Below are 21,808 nucleotides of genomic sequence, written 5' to 3'. Positions count from 1 at the left end.
TGCTCACGGGATTCATTTAATAATTAAATCTGGAAGTGTGAGTCTTTGAGGGTCACTGCCAGCAAGGCCACCCCTTGTTCATTCGTCTTTCGGAATTTTGGGCCATCTCAGCCAGCATGAGCTCTGCACTGCAGGTTCGGAGAGCTGCTTGCGCTGGTGCTGTCACGGCGACTTCCTACCACCAGGGGGCGCCCCGCAGCTCCGCGCCTCGGGGAAGCTCGGCCGCTTTCCCAGCATGCCTCTCTCCGTCGACATCGACCCGGAAGCTATCGCGGGTCACCGCCGGTCGGCAGCCCTGACAGAACCGAGGCCGGGAGCGCAATCGCCGGGCCGCCCCTGCCCCGCGAAGGGCTTCTCCGAGGCCGACGGAGGAGGCACTGTTGAGCCCTCTGGACGTCGATGCTCAGTCTGGGCGCCCCCGCCCCGGCGGTGTGTGGCGCCGCCCTGTTCGGTCCCGGCCGTCGGCGTCAGTAAGTGTCGGGTGAGGGGCCCCGCAGGCCCTGCCCGCCCCGCCAGGCAGCGCCGAGGCTCCCCGACCCTGCGTTATGACGGCCGCAGAGCTTCCCTCCAGAGCAGTGTCTCCGCCGGAAGGGGCCGGAGCGGGAGGGAGCAGCGGAGCTGCCAGTGCGGCTTTGCTGCGGCTGTAGGACATCAGGGCCCAGGGCCCCGGCCCGGCCCCGAATAGCTCCCCAGATTTCTTCATGTCTGCGGCACAGTTACGCCCCACCCCTAACTCAGTAAAATAGAAAGAGGGCGGGCGGTCGTCCCGGGAGCCGCCTGTTCCTCCCAGCCATGAGTGCGGAGACCGCGGCCTCCATACAGGAGGCCCCCGCGGGGTCCAGCTGTAACCTCGATAACCTGCTGAGCAGCCGGAAGCTGATGGCTGTGGGGGTCGTGCTCGGCTGGCTACTGGTCATCCACTTTCTGGTCAACGTGTGGCTTCTGTGCCTTCTCTCTGCATTGCTGGTGGTGCTGGGAGGATGGCTGGGCTCAAACGCCATCGAGGGGGCGTCCGGTCGACTGCACCTGGAACGATTCATTCCAGTGACCGTCTGCCCGCCAAACCCTGAGGCAGAGAGGCAGCTGGAACAGGAGATCAACCGCACCATCCACATGATTATTCGGGACTTTGTGTCATCCTGGTATCGCTCAGTGAGCCAGGAGCCAGCCTTTGAGGATGAAATGGAGGCGGCTATGAGAGGGTTGGTCCAGGAGCTCCGGAGGAGGATGGGCATGGGGAACAGACATGCTCTTGCCCAGAGGGTTCTAACTCTCTGTGGTTGTCACCTGCAGAGCTATATTCAGGCAAAGGAGGCCACGGCAGGGAAGCTGAGTGGTACAGTTGAGCCCTCCCAGCTCTGGGACGCGTACTGCCAGTCTGCTGCCCCGCATCCTGCTGTACAAAATCCCAGTGCTGAGGTCAGCTACACTCGGGGCATTGTGGATTTGTTGCTCCAAGAACTAGTGCCAAAGCCCCACCTGGAGACCCGGACCGGTCGCCATGTCGTGGTCGAACTCATTACTTGCAATGTAATCTTACCGCTGATCAGCAAGCTGTCAGATCCAGACTGGATCCACCTTGTACTCGTAGGCATCTTTTCCAGGACCAGAAATAATCCAGCAGAAGTGGTTAAACCGCTCCGTCCAGCCAGTGCTCTGGATCAGCCCTCAGTGCCCACATCTCTGCCACTGATTGTTGAGGTACAGAGCCTGCCAGAAGTAAAAGTCCCTTCTCCAGCAGCAGCCCCAGTGCTTCTAAACTGTAGTGAGCAAGAGGGGCCTTCACAGCCCTCCCCAGAAGTTGAAGAAGGCCATGAAGCTATAGAGGGAGATTTTGGTGGCATGCTGGAAGAAAGAAAAGTAGGAAACAACTCATCTCATTTCCTACAGCCCGATATTCGAGGCCCTCTATTCTTATGTGAAGATGCAGAGCTGGAGTCTCCACTGTCTGAACTGGGCAAAGAAACCATCATGCTCATGACCCCAGTCAATTTCCTCTCTGACAGGATCCAGGATGCGCTGTGTGCCCTACAGAGTCCCCAGTCTCTGGAGCCTAAGGATGGTGAGGAAGCTGAAGGAATTGAAGGAGCAGAGGCTGAGGAGGGTCCAGGAATAGAAACAGAGACAGGCCTGTTGGTGTCCATGCTGAACTCCTGCCCAGATATCCAGATTGACACAGCAGACAAGGAGGTAGAGCAAGGAGATGTCACCTCTCTTAGAGCATTGCTGTCAAGTCCGGAAAGCACCTTCCCTTCACGGCCCTCATGCTTAGAGAAGGACCTGACCAATGGCGTGAGCTCGCAAGATCCTAGTCTGCCACAAGTTCTGCTTTCCTCTTCTTCAGCTGGTCCTCTCAGCTCAGCCACCTTCAGCTTCGAGCCCTTGAGTAGTCCAGATGGCCCAGTTGTCATCCAGAACCTTCGTATCACTGGCACCATTACTGCTCGAGAGCACAGTGGCACCGGATTCCACCCATACACGCTCTACACGGTGAAGGTAAGAGGATTAGAACTGTCGCCACCCACTCTGGGCTGGGGATAGGTCTGGTAAGCAGTCGGTGAAGCTAATTTTCTAAGGGAAGAGCTGCTGTAGTTTGCTGTGTTTAATTCAACAAGCATCCGTATATGATTGGTCTGAAGCTCATTTGTAAGGCAGATTTCTGTCCCCCCACACAAACAATCCCAGAGTCTCAGGATTGTTAGGATACTGAGAGTCATATTTTTCCATGGTTTCCAATGAATAGAGGCTTATCCAGAAATTGTCTTTGCAAGTTTCTTCCCTGCTAAATTCTTTCTTCTTTTTAATTAGTAGTATCTTTTGCAATTTGTTTTAGGAGGAGTTATTTACCTATATAGACTTCAGAAGGCAGCAAGTTCCTCATTCCTAGAGATGTTTAAGCACAGAAGTAGGAACTACTTGGCAGAGATGATATGAAGGGGGTTCATGTATCAGATGGTTGGTGCAGTTAGAGCAGCAGTTCCCTAAAACTGGTTTTAGGGTAGGCTTCCTCCAAGTCACCCGGAGAGTTTTTTTTTTTAATACTTTTTAAAAAATATACACTACTGGAACCCATTATTGGAAATTCTCATTCAGAATCCATCAGAGCCGATCAGAATCCATATATTTAAAAAGTAGCCCAGATGATTTTGAGATATATCCAGGTTTGGGAATGTATCACTATGGAATAGTGTCCCTCAAAGAGCAGAATGTTCCACAGAAAGCTGTGTAACTTCAGTTGCTCCAAAGCCCCACCGTGAATTCTATCCATGTCTCTCACCTAGGCTTTTCCATCTCTGTACTGGTCTGAGGGACTACTTGGCTCATGTGAGTTCATAATGAATACCTGTCTCCCTCTGGCTTTAGAAAATTTTAAACCACCAGCCACAAATTCCACCAAGAAGGTAATTTCTTCCATCAGTTGCCCCATAGTGTAATACCTCAACCAAACAATAATGGTAATCTACTTCTAATGAGAGCAAGCATACGTATAGCTCTTCCACAGCAATTCATTATAGCTTAGCTCCTCTGTCAAAAAGTCTTCCCCTGTACTAAGTTGCAGCTTTCATGCAGTTCTGGGTGTTCACTTTGGGGAAATATAATTACAACTTATCTTTTCCAAATACTGGCCCTCCAAGAGTATGAAGATAGCAAATTTTGACTCCAAACTTCACATGACTTCTAATCATACAGATGATATGACTTAGGAGAAAGGAAATTCAGTTTAGTTCCATCGGTAATAATCTGCCCAGAACAAAAACACATGTCCCTTTAATACATCCCAGGCAAACAAATGATTTTTGTGCATCAGCTGTTTGGGATTGTGTGTTCTTACCCCAACTAATATGGAGGAATTAATCACTTGTTTAATATAGTGACAAATGGTTATCCCTATAATCTCCGACCTCATAATTTAGGGTGAAAGAGGTGGTAGCATTTTTATTGGTGTTGTACTGTCTGTTTTATACTCTGTCATTGGGATTTGGAAAATAGCCATGTAGCCATTTTTATAAATTAAGAATGTGTTTGCAGGAGGGAGCTTTGAGATGGAAGAAGGGAATGGAGAAGAGTAAACTCTTTTCTCTCTTTGTGGACTACATGTGTTGGGAGATACATCTCATACTTCTGCCAGTTGGAATTTGAGTTATGCATTATAACTTAAAACAGAAATCTGATCTGGTAGGTTCAAGAACAGAATAGGAACATCTCCCTTCCTTTACCCCTACTCCACTGGTACTGTGTAGCCATTGACCTGATGCCGTGAACGAATTTGTTCATTCAACAGTATGAGACGGCCCTTGACGGTGGTGACAACAGCAGCAGCCTGCAGCAGGTGGCCTACCACACTGTGAATCGCCGCTACCGTGAGTTCCTGAATCTGCAGACGCGTCTGGAGGAGAAATCAGATCTACGAAAGTTCATCAAAAGTAAGGAGTTTCCCCAGCCTGGACTGCCTGCTCGCTGTTCACATCTAGCCATCTGATCTGAGAGGCTGGAGGCCTGTTCATTCGTGGGGTGGGGTGGAGGAGCAGACTGCAGTATTGAGGGCCCTGTGCGCCTCCCCCTGGTTTCCAGGTGTTTCGGGTTTTAGTGCTAAACAGCACTGAGCACATGCTTTCTGAAGTACTGCGATTCTAAAAGTAAGCTACTTAAGCAGCTCCTATGTTTTTTAAAAATTGGTAATCACCTTTGTTTTTAAAAAATGCCAATCACCTTTATTTTTAAAAAATGCCCGTAATAAACATTTTAATAAGTTTAAGCATAAGTTGTGGATTTCTGTTAAGCATTTTCTTTTTTAATAATAATAGCTAATACTGAACCAAGCTGAAAAATATATGCCAGGTTCTCTTCTAAGCACTTTATACATACTAGCTCATTTGATTCTCGTAACAGCTTATGAGATATATATTATCATTATCCCCATTTTACAGAAAAGAAACAAAGTCAAACAAAGATTAAACAACTTTCCAAAGGTCATTCTTACAGTAGAGATTAGAACCAAAATTTAAACTTGGGTAATTGGAATTCAGGGTCCTCATTTGAACCACTCTTAGCATATGGCCTTTAATACCATAATAATTAACATTAATAATGAGCATAGGTTGTATGTGTTTTATCCTGGGGTATATTTGGGATTTCTGAAATAAATCCCAGGGGAATATATACACAGTTCTGTTTTCTTTACATATATGTTGTGTTTTGTATGGAACAGCTCACAGTGAATGAGCCTTTTTTTTATCCCCAAAGATGTAAAGGGGCCTAAAAAGCTCTTTCCAGATCTTCCATTTGGAAATATGGATAATGACAGAGTAGAAGCCCGTAAGAGCCTCCTGGAATCATTTCTAAAGGTCAGCATTCTTCTGTTTTGGCTCTGTTCTCATTCTTACCAGCTAAGGTGGAGAGATCTGGGGGAACTGAAAATTCTTTGAAATCTTTCTTCTATCTTTTGCAGCAACTGTGTGCCATTCCTGAGATTGCTAATAGTGAGGAGGTGCAGGAGTTCCTTGCTCTGAACACAGATGCTCGCATCGCTTTTGTCAAGAAACCATTCATGGTCTCCAGAATAGACAAGGTACCAGCAGGGTCACTGTGCTCAGCCTTAGTTTCTCATCAGAGTGAAGGCAGTTCTTGAACTATAAGAGGTGGAGAGGTGGGAGGGTGGGCAGCACAGAAGAATCAATAAAACATGGATTTGAATTTTTTGCCAAATATTGATTGGGTCATCAACTTGCTGAATTGCAGTGATCAACTGTGAGGATACAATACCCATGACACTGTAAGTGTACACATATTTTCTGGAGATACCATGACATTGTTCTAGTAGAAGGGTACAAGGGTAGATCTGTACCTCCATAGGTAAGTGGGGGCAGGAAGGTCTCTTCTGGGGGATGAAGATCATTCCCAGTGTTGGTCACTCAGGAAAACAGCCCAAGACAGGGCACTAAGCTGGATTTAGATTGGTGTAGCCAGTCTCTGCTAGACAACAATGTGGAGAGAATTGTACTTTCTTCAAGAATCTCTGAATCTCAGAATCTCTTTACATGGTAGGAGAAGGACATTTGTGTAACACAGCCTGGAAGCAGAGATTTCCAACTGGTTTTAGAGTCTCTAGGGCAGAAGTCTGAGGTTATGTTTATCAAAAGCTGGTGTTATGTTTTAAAAGGTTAGAAAAGTACTGACTCATTTGCAGAAGAAGAGCATCCCTCTTATCTAGACTTCAGGGGATAAAATGATAAAGTGGAATTTCATGGGTAGGAGTTATGAGACATTCACTGCAATGAGGGAAAAACTGCAAACTAGAAAGGAATGGAGGCAAAACCCCCAGAGTTCCACGTAGATGTGTTCATCCATTGATTCTCCAACATCTACACATTGCTTGCCCGGTTCAAGCCTCATACTGTACTAGCTGCTGGTGGTAACAGCAGTGAACAAGGCAGATAGGTACCCCCCCGCCAAAGACTACAATTTTGTGAGCCTCCAGAGCAAGTTTCATTTTCTAAGTGACATTATCTACATTCACACTATCCTCTGTGTTCTTTTCCTGGTTTGTATCTACTAGTCTACACTGCAGTCTTGATCATTTCAGCCTTGTCTTAGCTGTACTCCTTGTAGAGGATTAACACAAGATTGAATTAAAGAAGGAAGGCATGGTGCTGCTCCCTGCCAGCAGTGTTAATTAGTGAGAGGCACCAAAAAAAAAGTAAATGCTTTTTCCATTTCTTTGATATTTTAGAGTTTCATTTGTTTGTACATTTTCCTTTTTAGCAAATACCTATATGTCATTTTCCCATTCTGAGAAATAGAGATAATTCTTACTCTTCAGTGAGTATTGTTTTATTTGATCTTTATGAGTAAAGAAATAAATATCAATTCCAGATTCCTTAATTTTGACCTGAATGATTTTTATTATTCTTTCTGTACATAAAAAAGATAAATTATTTGAATTCACTGGAAAAAACAAGTATTTATGTGAATTACTCTGAGCATGTTTATATGATACATATGCCTCTAGACTGTGTTTCTAATTTTGATAATCTTCACTGTTTTTTTTCTTTACATATTGTTATCTGTATTACTTCCACTTAGTCACATCTTGGCAAAAGTACCAATTAGGAAACTAAAAATCATTCTTTTATATACAAAGAATTTAAAAATGAAAAGTATTTCACCAGCATGCAGAACTAGGATTTTATTTACCCCATTGTTTGTTTTGGCTTCTTTTCCCATGCATTGTTTGTCTTAATTCCATTGAGAAGGATTTTTATGGCCATAGGGAAAAGGGAGGATAGTTGCCACTAAGGCATTAGCTGGAATCTGACTGTGCCGTTGGGTAAGGCTCTGCTGGATAGCTTAATTGTCTACTCGTCCTGACAGCATAAAGCATCATGAGATAGTCGCACCTTGGTTTCTGTCTGACCCTGCATCTCTGACCCCTACAGATGGTGGTGAGTGCTATCGTGGATACTTTGAAGACAGCATTTCCTCGCTCTGAACCCCAGAGCCCGACAGAGGAGCTAAGTGAGGCCGAGACAGAAAGCAAGCCCCAGACAGAAGGCAAGAAGGCTAGCAAGTGAGAAGCCCTTCAATCACCCAGGGACCCTTTCCCAAGTCTCAGGTTGATTCCCAATCCTCCACCATTCTCAAGCCCTGGAAGAGAAGAGATGGGTCATACACATAGTTTCTATACAAAGCCATACTCCATACTCCTCAATGCTCAACCCAGAGGACTCTGAGATCTTGAATAGGCAGCCCCCTGAATGTTTGTCTTGCCATGGGAATGCAGGACCCAGACTGAACCAGGATTTTTGACTTGAAGGAAAACTAGAATATGGATAGTCTCTTTTACTGTTCCCTTAGAAAATAGAGGTTTCTTTTCTATTAAGAATTAAGGCTTTTCACTGATCTCAGCCATCATTTCTGGAAATCTTGACTCAGAAGCTGCATATACCAGGAAAGGGCTAGAATGGACACCTGCAGGGCCTATTTTAGCAACTGGTTATTGTGGCTACTCCTGCAAGAGGGACCCAGATGTTCTGTGACAGCCCTCAGAGCCAGCACGTGGAAGGGAGGAGCATCAACTTACCTTACTGGAAACTCGTATCTGTGAATGTGGACCATATGAAGAGAATGTGTGTGTGTTTTTCAGGGTGGGAGTGGAGAGTGTTTCCATGTGTGTGTGTGTCTGACTATCTCTTTGTTCATGTTTCACAGAACCTTGGGCCAAAAATAACACAGTTCTTAGCCTGTTTTTCACTAGGCCCATATCTTGATGGGTGACCATAATGCCTGTGTTTTTAAGAACCCTATTCCTTCAAACGTGGAGGTTAGCACTTGCAGTCCCTTCCCTGGTTTTACTTGGAACATAAGGGGAATAAGTAGATGTACAAAAGGATGCCAGCAACAAAAAGCTTAGTCTGTGCCACTGGTGTGTTTAATCTTCAGCACATTTTTAATGAGTTGTAGAATGTGTCAGCCACTCTTATAGCCTATGAAAAACTGGTACCTATTTTACATGAGCAAAGACCCTTTCACAAATGCACTGTAGACATAGCTTAATGTAGAAGTTGTACTATATTAAGAATTGCCAGAATATATAGTTCGTGGGATTTCAGGGCCAGGTCTCCTAGCAGCTCCGACCATATTAAGCTCCCAAGAATAATTATAGGTTTTCTTGTTTTAAGGTATTAATACTTTTCAATCCTTTGTGTGGAGATCATGACCATGAATTAAATTGTTTCTGCTCTTTGTTTCTGTACCAGGTCCAGACTGAGGTTCTCATCTAGTAAAATAGCTCCAGCACTGAATATAACTGAAGCACATGAGAAGATTTTCTACTGTCTTCAGGAAGGCAGTATGGTAAGAAGTTCCCAGATGACTCCTGGAATTAATGCTGTGATGTTGATCCTGCAGTTACAGTTGGTTGAGACATTCTCCAAAGGATTTAAGTGCCTTGCTAAAGGATTTAACCAACAATTGGATCTCTAGTTTGTATTCTGAAAGTGTTTTTGACAAGTGGTTTGGAATTTCTGTTAGTTCTAGGCTGGTAGCTTGGCTTCTCAAGAGTTGTGTGTTTGGGATAATGGATGACAGCATGAGAAAGAAAGTCAGTTCCTGGAAGAGAACAGATGACCCAAACGTGTTTGCAGCAAGCTAGAATACAAAGGCATTGTTTTACTTGGAATTAGATAAAAAATGGAAATGTTTCTAGAGCCGTCACAGAGCCAGCTGGGTTCTATACTCACCACACTTTGTCAGGGAAGGTGCAGGGAAAACCGAAAGTGCTGCAGTGGCTCTCCTGCTTTCTGTATTCTTTATATGACGTGCTGCTGGCTCTTTCTTCAGGAGTCAGAGATCCTATCCATGTCTGGGATGGAATCCTTTATTGAAAAACAGACCAAGTTACTAGAAGTGCAGCTAGCAGAAGCTCCAGGGAAAGGTCACGACCAAACCTCTGAAGGCTGTGTGGATGGTTCCTTGTCAGACGCAGCTGTGCCAGCCCAGGGCCTCGGTAGCAGTGGTCCAGGTAAGTGACACTCTCCCACAGAGGAAGGAACTAGGGTGCAGTCCACTTGGCCTAGTTAGCACCTATCACTGTAATTTCTCCTCTGTTCAGTTAAGCAGGCCATGTGTTAAATACCAATGTTTGATGTACTGCGCTGAGCCCTGGGATACAAAGACGAATACAATACAGTCTCCAGAACTGTGTTGAGCAGAGGAACAGACCACAAAAATAGGGAGTTCCAATCCAACAAGATAGATCCATGCTCATAATATTTTCATATTCAAGTTATTTGGGGCATGCTCTGACATATCCTTGGACTACTCCCTTGATCTGGGAACTTTCTTCATTAGTGTCTGTGGTACCACTTCCATGATTTTCTTTCTGCCTTTCTTGTGATCCCTTCTCCATCCCCTCTGTTGGCCCCCTTGTTAGTCTTCCAGAGCTTTATCTTGGCTCTGTTCTTACTCTTGCATACTTCCTCTGAGTGATCTTGTACTATTGGCTTCATCTCTAACACATGTGCTGATGATGCCTAAATATTGGATGTTGTATTTCCAACTGCTTACTGGAAATTTCCTCTTAAATACACCACAGGGCAACAGAAGTACAACATGCAGAAAACATAGTTCATCTTTTTCCTTCTATTTGCTGCCATGGAAAATGACACCACCTAGTTGCCCTATGTAGAGCAGAGAGGAAGAAGAGGTGAGGATGTCATTCTCTCCTCATAAGCATTTGAAGCAGGGCAGGTTTGCTTCCCAGAGGAAGTGCAGATGTTTCCTATAAAGGAAAAATTGAGAGCCCTGGATATTAGTATGTTTGCTGAGCTGGAACTCATAAGAAAGTCTTTCAATTCCACCAAGCAAAAAGGCTCCCACTGAAAATAGAAGATCACAACAGCTCAGGTTCAAAAAGGAAAAAAAGGCTGATTTCACCATTGTTTCTCAGCTGCCTGTGAAGTCTCCTGCCCTCTACTCTGTGGACCTCAACTTAACTATGTGAAGACTGGAGTTTACCACCCCATCTCTTCACACATATCGAACCAGTTATGTAAACGAGTGTAATGACAGCAAACTCATCAGAGAACTATAAGAAATTATAAATAAAATGGAATAGGTAGAACAGTATAATTCTAGCCAAAATCAAACCTATAAATTTTGAACATCATATCTCTAAAGAGACAGCTTATGCCCTGAGAAGAGTGCTTATACAATAGAAAATTTACCATTTTCTTCAAGAGGACTTGGTGCCTGTTTGCTTAGTTTTTACTGCTATGACTAATTGTTACCACATGGTGGCAGCTCTAGGTAAATGATAAACCTGAGAAAATGGAATTGAGGGTGACTCATGCTCAGGATGATGCTGTTTCCCGTGGAAACATATCCCATACTTGAGCAGATGACTAGAAAGCCAACAGATGTGCTTCTGTGCCCCTTGAAATATAGTAGCGATAAAAGAAAATATATATTGGGTGGCATTAAAAAGAAAGATCATCTGTCAGGTTCATCCAAATCTGATGTCATTCATGTTCTAAAGAAACATTTAAGGGAGAATAGCTTGGGCAAGCTGGTCCTAGACCAACACAATTACTGTTGATTAATTATAATAGTAATCAGCAGTAGCACCAGATACCTGAGCTTGAGATTCATTCTAGAACATTTTGTATTTCTGGGAAGCCAAACAGAAGTGACAGGGGGCCCCTGAGCAAGGTTAGAGAACAGACGCTTCCATCCACAAAATACATCCATTCAGAACACTTCAGCTTAGTGTGCACATGAGTTCATCTGTGCCCCTTCCGGCCTTTGAATCAGGAAAGAAATCAGTAATTTTCATGGCATTTTTACCGAAGGTGTAATACTCTTTCTAGAACCACATGCTATCTCAAAATCAAACTGAAGCCTCTTGGATCATGACCCAACAGCTCTGTGTAATGGAGATGCCTTCAAGCAACTTTCCTATAGGGGAATGAATCCCAAATCTGCTGCCCACCACATTTCCATAATGCTTTGTGGAGGCAAGTGGAATATGAGGATGGAAGAGAATGGGCCTTGCCAAATCCAGTTAGTCACCAGTTACAAGCACTTACTTGGAACAAAGTGTGTTCAGCTCCTTGGGGAAAATACAAAAGAAACAGCAGTTAGGTAGGCAAAATAATTATATGCAAAATCTTTTAAAAGGGTAGAAAATAACTTACTGTGGCCAAGGAACATAAAAGAATTGTAGAGAAATACAGTGCCCCTCACTGAACTTTTTAGATGTGAAGTAAATATCTTGAATTGAATATAGTAGTAGTATAAACATACAAGATGATTGATAACAAGGTAGAGAAGACCTGGAACATTGAAGCACGTTCCTCAAGTATGGGTCTCTTCTCAGTTACTTTTGATACCTCCCATTCTCCAGGAACAGAGACAGAGTTAGCCGACACAGCCCTGGATCTGCTCCTCTTGCTGCTAATGGAACAGTGGAAGTGGCTGTGCACAGAAAACATACAGAAAGTTCTTCATCTCATCTTTGGGACCCTACTTCAGAGGTAAGACTGCTGAGTTCTCCTTCACATCAAATTCTCAAATAGGACAGGGGTTAGATTTGGATATGATGCCAAATTCTCCACTAGAAAGGGAGAGTATAAATCTAGGAAAGCTATGGCCATAGAGAAGATGGAATCTTTTTTGAAGGGGTACAGGGTTGAAGATTCCTGGAGAGTATCAGAAAGGTTTTATCAGTTGCCTTGTCTAAAGTTTGAATGGGTCTGCTTCTGTAAGATTTCTGGCATAATCTACTGAGTTACAGACACTGCCTATGATCTTAAAATACTTCAACTGAACTCTTCCTACTATGGATCAATTCTCCACCCAGTTATACCCCCAAACCCTGTACCTTTCACCTATTGCAATGGACATTTGGCTTAACTGACAGTACATAGTCACTGTGATGATAAACAATGAGAAAGAAAAGGAGAAAACAGATTGGTACTCACAAAATAAGGATTGTTTTCTCCAAAAGATGTCTAAATACTCACAGCTGAAAAAGTACTTACTGACACAGGATGGCAAGGAATAGAAGGATACTTGGATTTAAATCTTGGATTTTATAATACAGGCTCAATGATTTCACCACCATCACTTCAATCTCCAGAAAGATTTGTACACAGGTGGAGTTTTTAGCTGCTGGTTTCATAACCATGAAACTGCTGCGAGCTCTGCTAAACTGAAGAAGACCAGAGACACTGTCTCTGAACCAGACAGACAAACGTAGTGCTTCAGCTTTGGCCGCACTTGTTTTGGTTGCTCTCTTGTGAGACATTCTAGGAGATCCCAAAGTTAGGAGAAGCCAAGTCCTGTCCTCTTCTGCTAGCATGTGGCTCATGCCAATAAGTCAGTGCAAAAATTTTTTAAGAACTTATTTTAAAAAAGAATTATACATCTATTCTCCAGTAAGTAGAAAATCCATGAAAAGCAAGCACTTAAATCTCCCCTTACTATAAAGAGACTAAGTGAAAGGAGCAGGTGCACATTTATATTTGCCAAGCATTTGCATGTGCTGGCACCTGACCTCTGTTTACATTTGTTTTCTTAGAGCAGCCAGGTGAGGTAGGTACCACCATTTCACAGATTAAGAAAATTGAGTCTGGTAAGGTAACTAACATAACCAAGGTCATAATTAATGACACACCTGGAATTTAGAGCTGGATGTGTACAACTCCAAAGCCAATGTGCTTTTTCCTTCACATTATAGCCTGAAGTCTGGTCCCTAAGTGAAACCCATGTACAAAATGCTGATAGTTTCTGTGCCTTTAGTTTCCCCCTTGGCCCTCAGCCATACTCAGCTCTGCCACTAGAGTAGTTTTTCTAAAAAGCAAATATGAACAGATATTCTACAGTTAATATCCTTTAGTGGCACCACCTACAAAGGTGATTTTTCCAATATGTTACCCAGAATTCTGGAGTTCCAGAGGTACTTGAGGAGCCAACTTAGAAGCTAAGGGGGAAACTGAATAGATCGTGATCTAATCAGAGCAGTTCCATTTTGATCATTTTAATAGACTGAGGAGCTAGGTAAGGTTTCATTTGCAAAAGAGCTCCACTGTGTTTAAAACGTGTATTTATGATATTAAAATTCCATGACCTTTCTTAGATGGCATGTTCTGATCCCAGCCTTATTTCTGACTCTTCCCCATGCACATCCATCGTGGCTTGAGTACTCTGTGGCCTCTGTTCCTTCGGTTCTTTGCTCATCCTCTTAAGTGTGCCTGAATGGTCTTTCTCTTCTCCTTTCTGTGTCCCAAACTTTCCATCTCCTTGTCTGCTTGGCCTACTGAGCTTTTTATTTTTTCAAATATTTTTCAGAAGTTGAGTATTGAATGTCATTTGTTTTGTGAAACTTTCTATAGCATCCTCTCCCATTTTCCCCCAACACTAAGGAGCCCTCTTCTTCATTCTCAAAGTTGTGATAGTAATACTCATCCATGTACTAGAGAAATAATCTACTTTCCCTAAACTTAGTGGTTCTCAAGTACAGGGCAAATACAGTGGTTCCCAAATACCCCAGGGGTATTTGGCAATAATCTGGAGACATTTTTGGTTGTCACAACTGGAAAGAGAAGCAAGAAGCTATTCCCTCCAGCAGGTAGAGGCCAGGAATACTGGTAAACACCCTACACTATACAGGGCAGTGCTGTCCCCACCAACCAGCAGTGAGTTAGCCTACTCAAAGTATCATTGCAGTAGTACAGAAACCCTGCCCTAGACCATCAGTTCTTTAAGGGCAGGACTGGTTTACATCCCCAGAAACTTACACAGGGTCTGGGACATAGAAAGTTCCTGTTAAGTACTCGGTAAAGGAATACGCATTCCCCTCTCAATATCTTTCTGCTTGAAAGTAGAATCTCCTTATGTTCTATTCAGTCACTTGTGGATATTGCTAATTGAGCCTTCGTTTCCCTTCTCCCTCTATCAGACTTCCCTTTGCTGATCTTCCAAGTGCTTTCAGGAAGTGGGAAGATCCTAAACCTTTGGTATGTGATAATTGATTGCTCTCTCCCCTTCCCCCCTTGAAGTCATTTACATGATGAATTGGCTTCAAAGCAAAAATTATTCCATAGGAACAAAAGTATAGGTAAGTCAGAAGAAATTCAAAAACGATTAAGATTCATGTATAAAAAAGGTAGAAAGAAGTTTACCTGAAGTTCTAATTATACAGAATATTAAAGGACTCAGACCAGTTACAGATAAAGAAGAAGAAAGTATATTTTGAGAATTACAGGAAGATTGTTGAAGAAGTGGTATTTTACATAGCTGGGGTACTTGCAGATCTAAACCAGAAAGATTAAATACAGGGGAATTGCAGACTATGAGAATTTCAAGTAGGTTGCATTACCTTCATGAGAGATGATTATAAATTCTCTAGTGGTAGGAAAGAGACAAGAGGAAACTGGAGTGGATGGGATGTTCGGAGGTAAATACATTATGCACTCTAGTCTAAGCTAGTCCTTGCTTTGACTAGCATAAATTTGTCCAAGCTGTTTTGTAGCATTCATCCCACTTTACCTTAAAACACTCTATCCAATAGGAGATTGTTTTGGTCTTATTCCATGAGTCATTGAAAAAATACTAAGGGCTGATTAGTAGTGAAGAAAACAGACATGATCTCTACTTTCACATATTTCAGTTTAATGGGGATGAGAGAGAACTGAGGGCCTTTTCCATGATCTCAAAGCTAATGCGTGGTGGAGCCCGGAAATTAAACCCAGGTATTCCAAAGCCCAAGTTCTCAGTGACTACAATATACTACTGCTGTGCTGTGTGTGATCTCTGAGTTTTGGTGTCCTCATCCATAAAATAGGAATAATAACACTACCTGTTTCTAGGTGCATAGATGTCCAGTAAATCTTAGGTCTTAATTGTCACTCTTCAGAAAAAGGAAAGGAGGATAAAAGTATTTTCTGTTTCTAATTTCGCCAGCTAGTGGCCCCAAATTTGCTCTACTTTTTATGTCTTCAGGATGCCCCACCCCATACCAGTCTCCTTCTATAGCTACCACTATCCCTATTGTGTCTGAGTTACACAGAATAGGGCTCCTAAATGATAAAGGTTTTGTAAGATCTCTCAAGGTGACTCTGTGCCACTGGGCTCACTTGTTAAAGCATTAACTAGAGGATTTTCATGTCTTGCATCAGGAAACAGACCAGCACAGATGAAGTAGAGTGCAGGAGTGTTTCCACATTTACTGGTGGTGGTGATTGCATAGGTGGGAAGGGCAGCTGGAGTCAAGTAGTGCCTTTCCTCAGAAGAAATTTGAATCAGGCTTTTCCTCACTTTTCCATCCCCATCCCTCACCCATTTCCCAGAACCACACTTCTAGTTAGCTGGGTGGATAGCTGTCTCGTGAATGAAAACAAGCAAAAGCCACATGCAGCTCATTCCATAAACAAAATCAGAAAGAGAACTTAAACTAAATTTCCCTTGACATTCTTTTTTCACTTTTTTTTAAAAATGGGGCAGCATCTCTTTTTGTTAAAGAGGGATAATTCTGAGTATATCTAGTGAATTTGAATGAAGCCAGTTTAAATGTTGTGCAAGAATAGAATTTTTTGGCTAGTTACTCTCGTAACACTCTTTGTAGATCTAGTCTATTTGTTCATCATGGATATTTCCAGGTGATAATATATTATACTTGTTCATTTGCACATACGCCTTTCTGTCAAAAAGTCCTTGATATCTAATCAAACTTTCACATTAAGTCACTTTGCTTGGATTAGCTGCAGTGGAAATAGGAACACAGCTGGTTGACAGCCGAAACCTCCACAGACTAGAATTAAATGAACAGGCTCATCCTTCCCTGTTTAAGGCCTTTTGTCTTTCTCTATAAGTCATTATTCTCACCTTTTCAATTATTTACTTGGGTCTCCTCTCAAATATCGTGTGCTGGGTTCACAGTGTTCTTAGAGCTTCCTTAAATAAGAGTAAAGAAACCATGAATATTTGGAGAAGGAATCCTAATTCCCTCTCCAAAGGCTCAGGGGGTCTGATGCCTGTGGTCTGTGGTCTCATACCAACAAGTTCCTGTGTGCCTGGTACACATGGAAAGCATAGGCCTTATTTCAGGATTCAGATTTTAGACATTGATCATCTTATCAGCTTCAGGATATTTACCACCCAGAACACATTTGTTGAGAGCCTACTTTGTGCAGACAACACTGCACTGAACACTACAAATGTAGTATGTCATTGAACCCCTCAAAAGCCCTGAGGAAGAGGTATTAGAAACCCCATTTCAAAGATAAGGATACTAAGGCTTACAAAGAATTGTGTTACTTAATGAAGATCACCGAGTTATTAAGTATACAGGCAGAATTTGAACCCAAGTGTGTCTGATTTTCAGTCGTAATGACTCTCTCAGGATCAGATTTTTGCCCTGTGATATGAAGGGTTAAAAGCCAACCCAAAAATCTTTGACTCAGAATAGTATACATTCCCTGAGAGATTATCAGTTTGTAAAATCCAACCCGTATTTCCATGTGTGCCCATTCATGTGTAACACAAAGGGCACTGCAGCGTCCTAAAGTCAGCCTGTGTTAATACTTGTTCCCCAGACAGCTGGCATTTTTTATTTTTAAAGAGTTTCATGCAGTGCTACATTCTTTGACTTTATTTGCTTTGGTAAGCAAAGCAGCTGGAAAATGCTATTTCCCCAAAGCTGCAGCACCTCCCCCACCCTCCACGTAACCACCACTATCCCCCACAAGAGGTGTGGTGTGACCCCAGGCCGTGTTGACCTCTCTGGACTGTCCCCATGACTCCTGCCGAGGAGGCAGCATCTTTGTTCTCTCTCTGACACCACAAGTATCTGAGCCACATTCTTTTGCAGAGCACTTGGGTTCTCTGTTCTCTTTCTTTAAGTTGTACCCTTTTAAAAGGATAGCTGGTATTGAGGCCCCAGGTAGCCACTGCCACTTTTCTTGTTATCTTGAACACACTGCAGTTTGGACATCAGAGACAGTACAATCATCTAGATTTAGCTGCATTTCCTCCTTAAAATGTCATCATTTTCCAGCCTTCAGCATTATCATCTCCAAGAAGATAAGTTAATTTCTTTTGCTCCCACCTTTGTTTACTCCCTTAAAATTAGACCTTTATACATGACTGCCTTAGACACCAGATACTTCTGCCAAGTCGTAAGTGTGTACTCTCTCACTCTTGCTCTCTCGTACTCGATCTTTCTCTAGCCTGCAAGGAAGAAAGGAGAGTAAATTCAACCTCATGACCCCGTCCTCTAAGCCAAGGTTGGAAGAGTTCTGATCTGAGCCAGGCTTCATAAATCTCCCTTGATTGTTGATGGTGTGGAGAGAGTGGGGGAAGGGAACTGAAGAGAAGTTAGATGCCCAAAAAAGGCATTGTTAAGTCAAAGGGAAGTCTTGCACACATGCGCGCCTGACTTCGTATGTCAGCTTCTCTGCTGGGAACATCCAATTATGTAAGAAGGAGCACTCCTTTTTTGGAATTAGAGACAAAGGGAGTGGAGAGGATGTAGGGGTAGCAGTCTCAGCCAAAGAGTGAATCCAGCTTGTTCAAACTGCTCATATCCCCAAAGAGAAGAAACTTAATAGTATGTCTGTATGCAACAGAATCAGGTTTAGGAAATCGGACAAGTACTCAGACACAGACTGGGTTGGAGGGAACGAGGAGAGAGGTACAGTGCTCCATTGATGGTAGAAGGCTTTGGGCAGGGAGACCTCACTAAGGTAAGGGGTGAGATTATTATGGAGCCCTGATATAGAGCAAAGGAATGAGAAGTTGGGCCAGTTCCCTGCCTAGATGCCCAGTATAATGCCATGATAAAAATATAAGCCAGGCTAGCAGTAGAGTACACAAATGCCACGTCCTGTGGCTCTGCCCTCCCCATGGCCCTGAAGATGGCATCAGACTCTGTGTCAAAAGGGCAGCAGACACATTCCTGGCATCTGCATCAGATTTCTTAGTTAGAGTGAGTGAGGCAGAGAGAGAGAGTGTGTATGTGTGTTTTGGGGGGTGGGGAGACCATGTGGAAGTGGAATGGCATAGCAAAAAAAAGGAGGTTTTCTGATCTGTGGGCAAAGGAGACTAGAAAACTATGTGAAGTCAGGAAGTACAGAGGGAGGAAGAAGTAAAGAAAGAATATGTCAGGTTTACAGAGACCAACAAGCAGTGGACCCAGGAGAAAATTAAAAGGTTGAATGGCAAGCTCTGGGCCTTATCCCAGGCCATTGAATTGTTTTCTTAGAAAAGAGGTCTCTGTAAAAACCCTCTCCCAGGAAAGGGAGCATATGGGACCACCTCAGTGCTGTGCTACCCGGAGGGACCATTCACCTTCCTTAAGGGCAATTTTGAATGGATGACCATGAACTCTTCTACCTCCCCTACTCTTGTAGGTCACTCCTTAATCTTAGGTGTTCTCTGAGTGGAGTCCATTCAAGGGCCACTTTCTCAGTGGGCAAGTCTAAGTAGCAGATGGATAGAGGGTCTTTCTGACATTAGTTATATCTTAAGGGAAACTCCAGGCCTTCCACCAAAAGGTCACAAGCAATAGCACCAGAAAAGGAACTGACATTTGTTCAATACTGACTCTACCAGGTGAGTAGCTGTGTACATGTACTAGTGTGCAATGCAATTCTAAGAGCTAGACATATATTTTCTCATTTTACAAAAGAAAAATGATATTCAAATTAAATAACCGTCTCAGAATCATAGAACTGGTAAGTTCCATACCAAATATTCCACATAAGTCATCCTGGCCTGAAAGCCTACGTACTTTGTACTGTTCCATTATCACCTCTCCACTATATAGGCTTTGTACCAAAGCCATGGCCGCTAGAACTGACCCCAGTTGAAAGTCTCTGCATCTTATTCCAATCTAATCTCTCCAGCTTTCCATCTGTATATTCTGATTTTTTTCTTAAAGTATGTCTGGATCAGAGAGATTAGACAGTCTTCCTTAGGTATCTCTATTCTACATCCTATACCCTGTCGGAAAATGATTATCAGAGTGAGATTCAGAGCTTCTCAGGAAGCACATTACAGTATTTTTCCTTTGTTCCATAAACTTCTCTTTCAGTTTGGCTGTGCTGCCTTGTGGTATCTTACACCTGATGTCTTTCTATGCACAGCTGCTACAGGAAAATGCATACTTTTTGCAAGAGTTCCAAATACAAAATTACCTCAGACTAAGTCTTCAGATTTTCCCATCAGATACTTTCCTGTACCTCTAATTATCAACCCAAGTGGTTTTTAGAGATGCTGAGAATTTTTAGCAATGATGGCTTTGCTCAGGTTGTAGATTTGCTTCCTCACGGAAAAGGAATACTACTTGCCCCATGCCTCTTCCGCTAGACCTTGACAGAGGGAAGCACTTCAGTTCTACTGACTGGGCCAGAATGGGCCCCAACAATCTCTCCTATTATGTGTTCCCTCCCAGTCGTATTTCTTAGGTGTCACACTACACCCGTTAGGATAAAGACATCATGTGTTTCCTGTCATGCACTGACAGTTTCTACTTAAATACATCTTTAAGGTTGTAATGGGTGGGTGTTAGCTAACTGACTGGCTTTGTGCCTGCATGTATGTGTTTGCATTTCTGTGGGTGGTACGTGTTCTTACGTTCTCATACACTCAGAGATACAAAATTGATCATTATAGTGGTTAAGGAAATAAACAGTATCATGAGGTATTTAAACCTTAGGATTTTTTTTTCCATGTCAAGTAATTGGTATCTCTCACCCACCTATAAACAGGAACACAAGATACTTTGAGGACAGTTTCAGATTGTAGGCATCTTGAGGGCAGGGACTTTATCTTATCCACCATTCTGTCATAAGCACCTAGCCATACACATCGAAGGCACTTAATAAATTTGTGTCAAATGAATGAACATCACATGGCATTCCAATTGACTTGGTCCCTCTGCTTATCACTAGGGAGACTCAGGGGTTTCTTGGCAGTGCTGGGGGAAGAAATGCAAATGTAAACTGAATCTCTCTTATATCCTCTCCCACAACTCTTTAACTGCAGTCCCAATTCCTGAGCTGTGGTTGGGCCTGAGCAGAGAGGTTTTTTCTTTGGGCCCTCCAGCCTATCTCCCATTCTAGTGACACTCTCCTTTCCAGAAGAACACTGTGCCCTGTGCCATCATGGGCCTCCCACTGTGAGGCCCCACCTAAGCGTGCCCGCTCTGGAAGCATCTCCTGCTATTGTGCCTTCTCAACTTCTTCCCTCCTACGTGGGGAAGAAAATGCATTTTGAAGTCAGACAGATTTGAATTCAAATCCAGATTTGAGTCTTACTATCTGTGTGACTTAGAACAAGTCACTTAACCTCCCTTTGCCTCAGTTTCTCTCCCAGTGGGAGTGCGTAGCTTGTGAAGTTGGTTGGAGATACTAAATGAAAACCTCTTGATGTGTGCCTGGCACATGGTAGCACTCAATAAATGTGAGTTCTTGTCCAGCTTCACAGGCTCCATGTTCCATTTCCTTGAGGACTCTTACTTGTTTGGGAAGTAACACATCAGGCGTAAGGCAGGTAGTACATGTGCATTCTAGTGGTTTTTGGGGAGGACTTCATAGTGCACTTCTTTGTGTTCTGTTAATAGCAAAGACCCCGTGAGTCAGGAAGGCTCCGCATCCTTCAAATCAAAGCCTCTTTCTTCTCCTCTATCTAAGCACTCCATCCTATCTACATAGCTACTTAAACTCTGCCCAGTCCTATCCAGAGCAGAAACTCAAAAGTTTCTTCAGAACTAGGGAACTACCCCTTAACTTCATATGCTTTCTAGGAAACTATCTTCACTGAATTCTTGTTAGGCTGATCTATATACAAATAATTTTTGGAAATTCTGTGTAAGATTGGGTACCTCTGTGTACTTATACTTACCGAGTACCTGCTGCATGCTAGCTCTTCAGACCTAGTATGGCACCACTTCTTCTTCAAAGTCCTTTCAGCCCAAGAGAAGAAATAACCCAAATGACTCAATTCGAAATATTAAACAGTATGAGGCCAGATGGCATCATATAGAACATAAGCACAGTAAAAAAAAAAAAATAGAAGTAAATGTTACTTCTTGGGTAAATGTTAGGCTTAATAGAGGAAATTAGTATTTAAAGGCAGATGATGTATGATTGGTATTATTTAGACTGGTTTAAAGACTATTCCAGGCACAGAAACATTTTCAAGAGGGACACTATTTCTAATTTTAAATAAAAAGTAACTTTTAAACTTATTTTTAATACTTTCAGCCAACCTCTTCCTGCACACACACACACTCACAAAACAGAGATTT

General features: G+C 43.0%; 1 protein-coding gene across 4 annotated transcripts in view; it reads left to right on the top strand.

Moving 5' to 3' along the window:
- Nucleotides 1–288: 288 nt before the first annotated feature.
- SNX19 (sorting nexin 19) overlaps nt 289–21,808 on the top strand; it is a 36,798-nt gene continuing 15,278 nt past the window's right edge. Inside the window, exons 1-8 of one of the 4 annotated variants that reach the window (XM_036930088.2) lie at nt 289–2,496; nt 4,283–4,424; nt 5,245–5,345; nt 5,450–5,569; nt 7,437–7,567; nt 8,757–8,853; nt 9,340–9,520; nt 11,903–12,032. In XM_036930088.2, the coding sequence (XP_036785983.2) occupies nt 793–2,496; nt 4,283–4,424; nt 5,245–5,345; nt 5,450–5,569; nt 7,437–7,567; nt 8,757–8,853; nt 9,340–9,520; nt 11,903–12,032 (2,606 nt within the window). In that variant the 5' untranslated portion in view covers nt 289–792. Of the gene's footprint in view, nt 2,497–4,282; nt 4,425–5,244; nt 5,346–5,449; nt 5,570–7,436; nt 7,568–8,756; nt 8,854–9,339; nt 9,521–11,875; nt 12,033–21,808 lie in introns of all 4 variants that reach the window. The other 3 variants (XM_036930085.2, XM_036930086.2, XM_036930087.2) reach the window with 3 other exon arrangements.

Source organism: Manis pentadactyla, chromosome 13 (assembly GCF_030020395.1).
Source record: "Manis pentadactyla isolate mManPen7 chromosome 13, mManPen7.hap1, whole genome shotgun sequence".
Taxonomy (NCBI): Eukaryota; Metazoa; Chordata; class Mammalia; order Pholidota; family Manidae; genus Manis; species Manis pentadactyla.
This window is presented reverse-complemented; position numbering and strand designations above follow the sequence as displayed.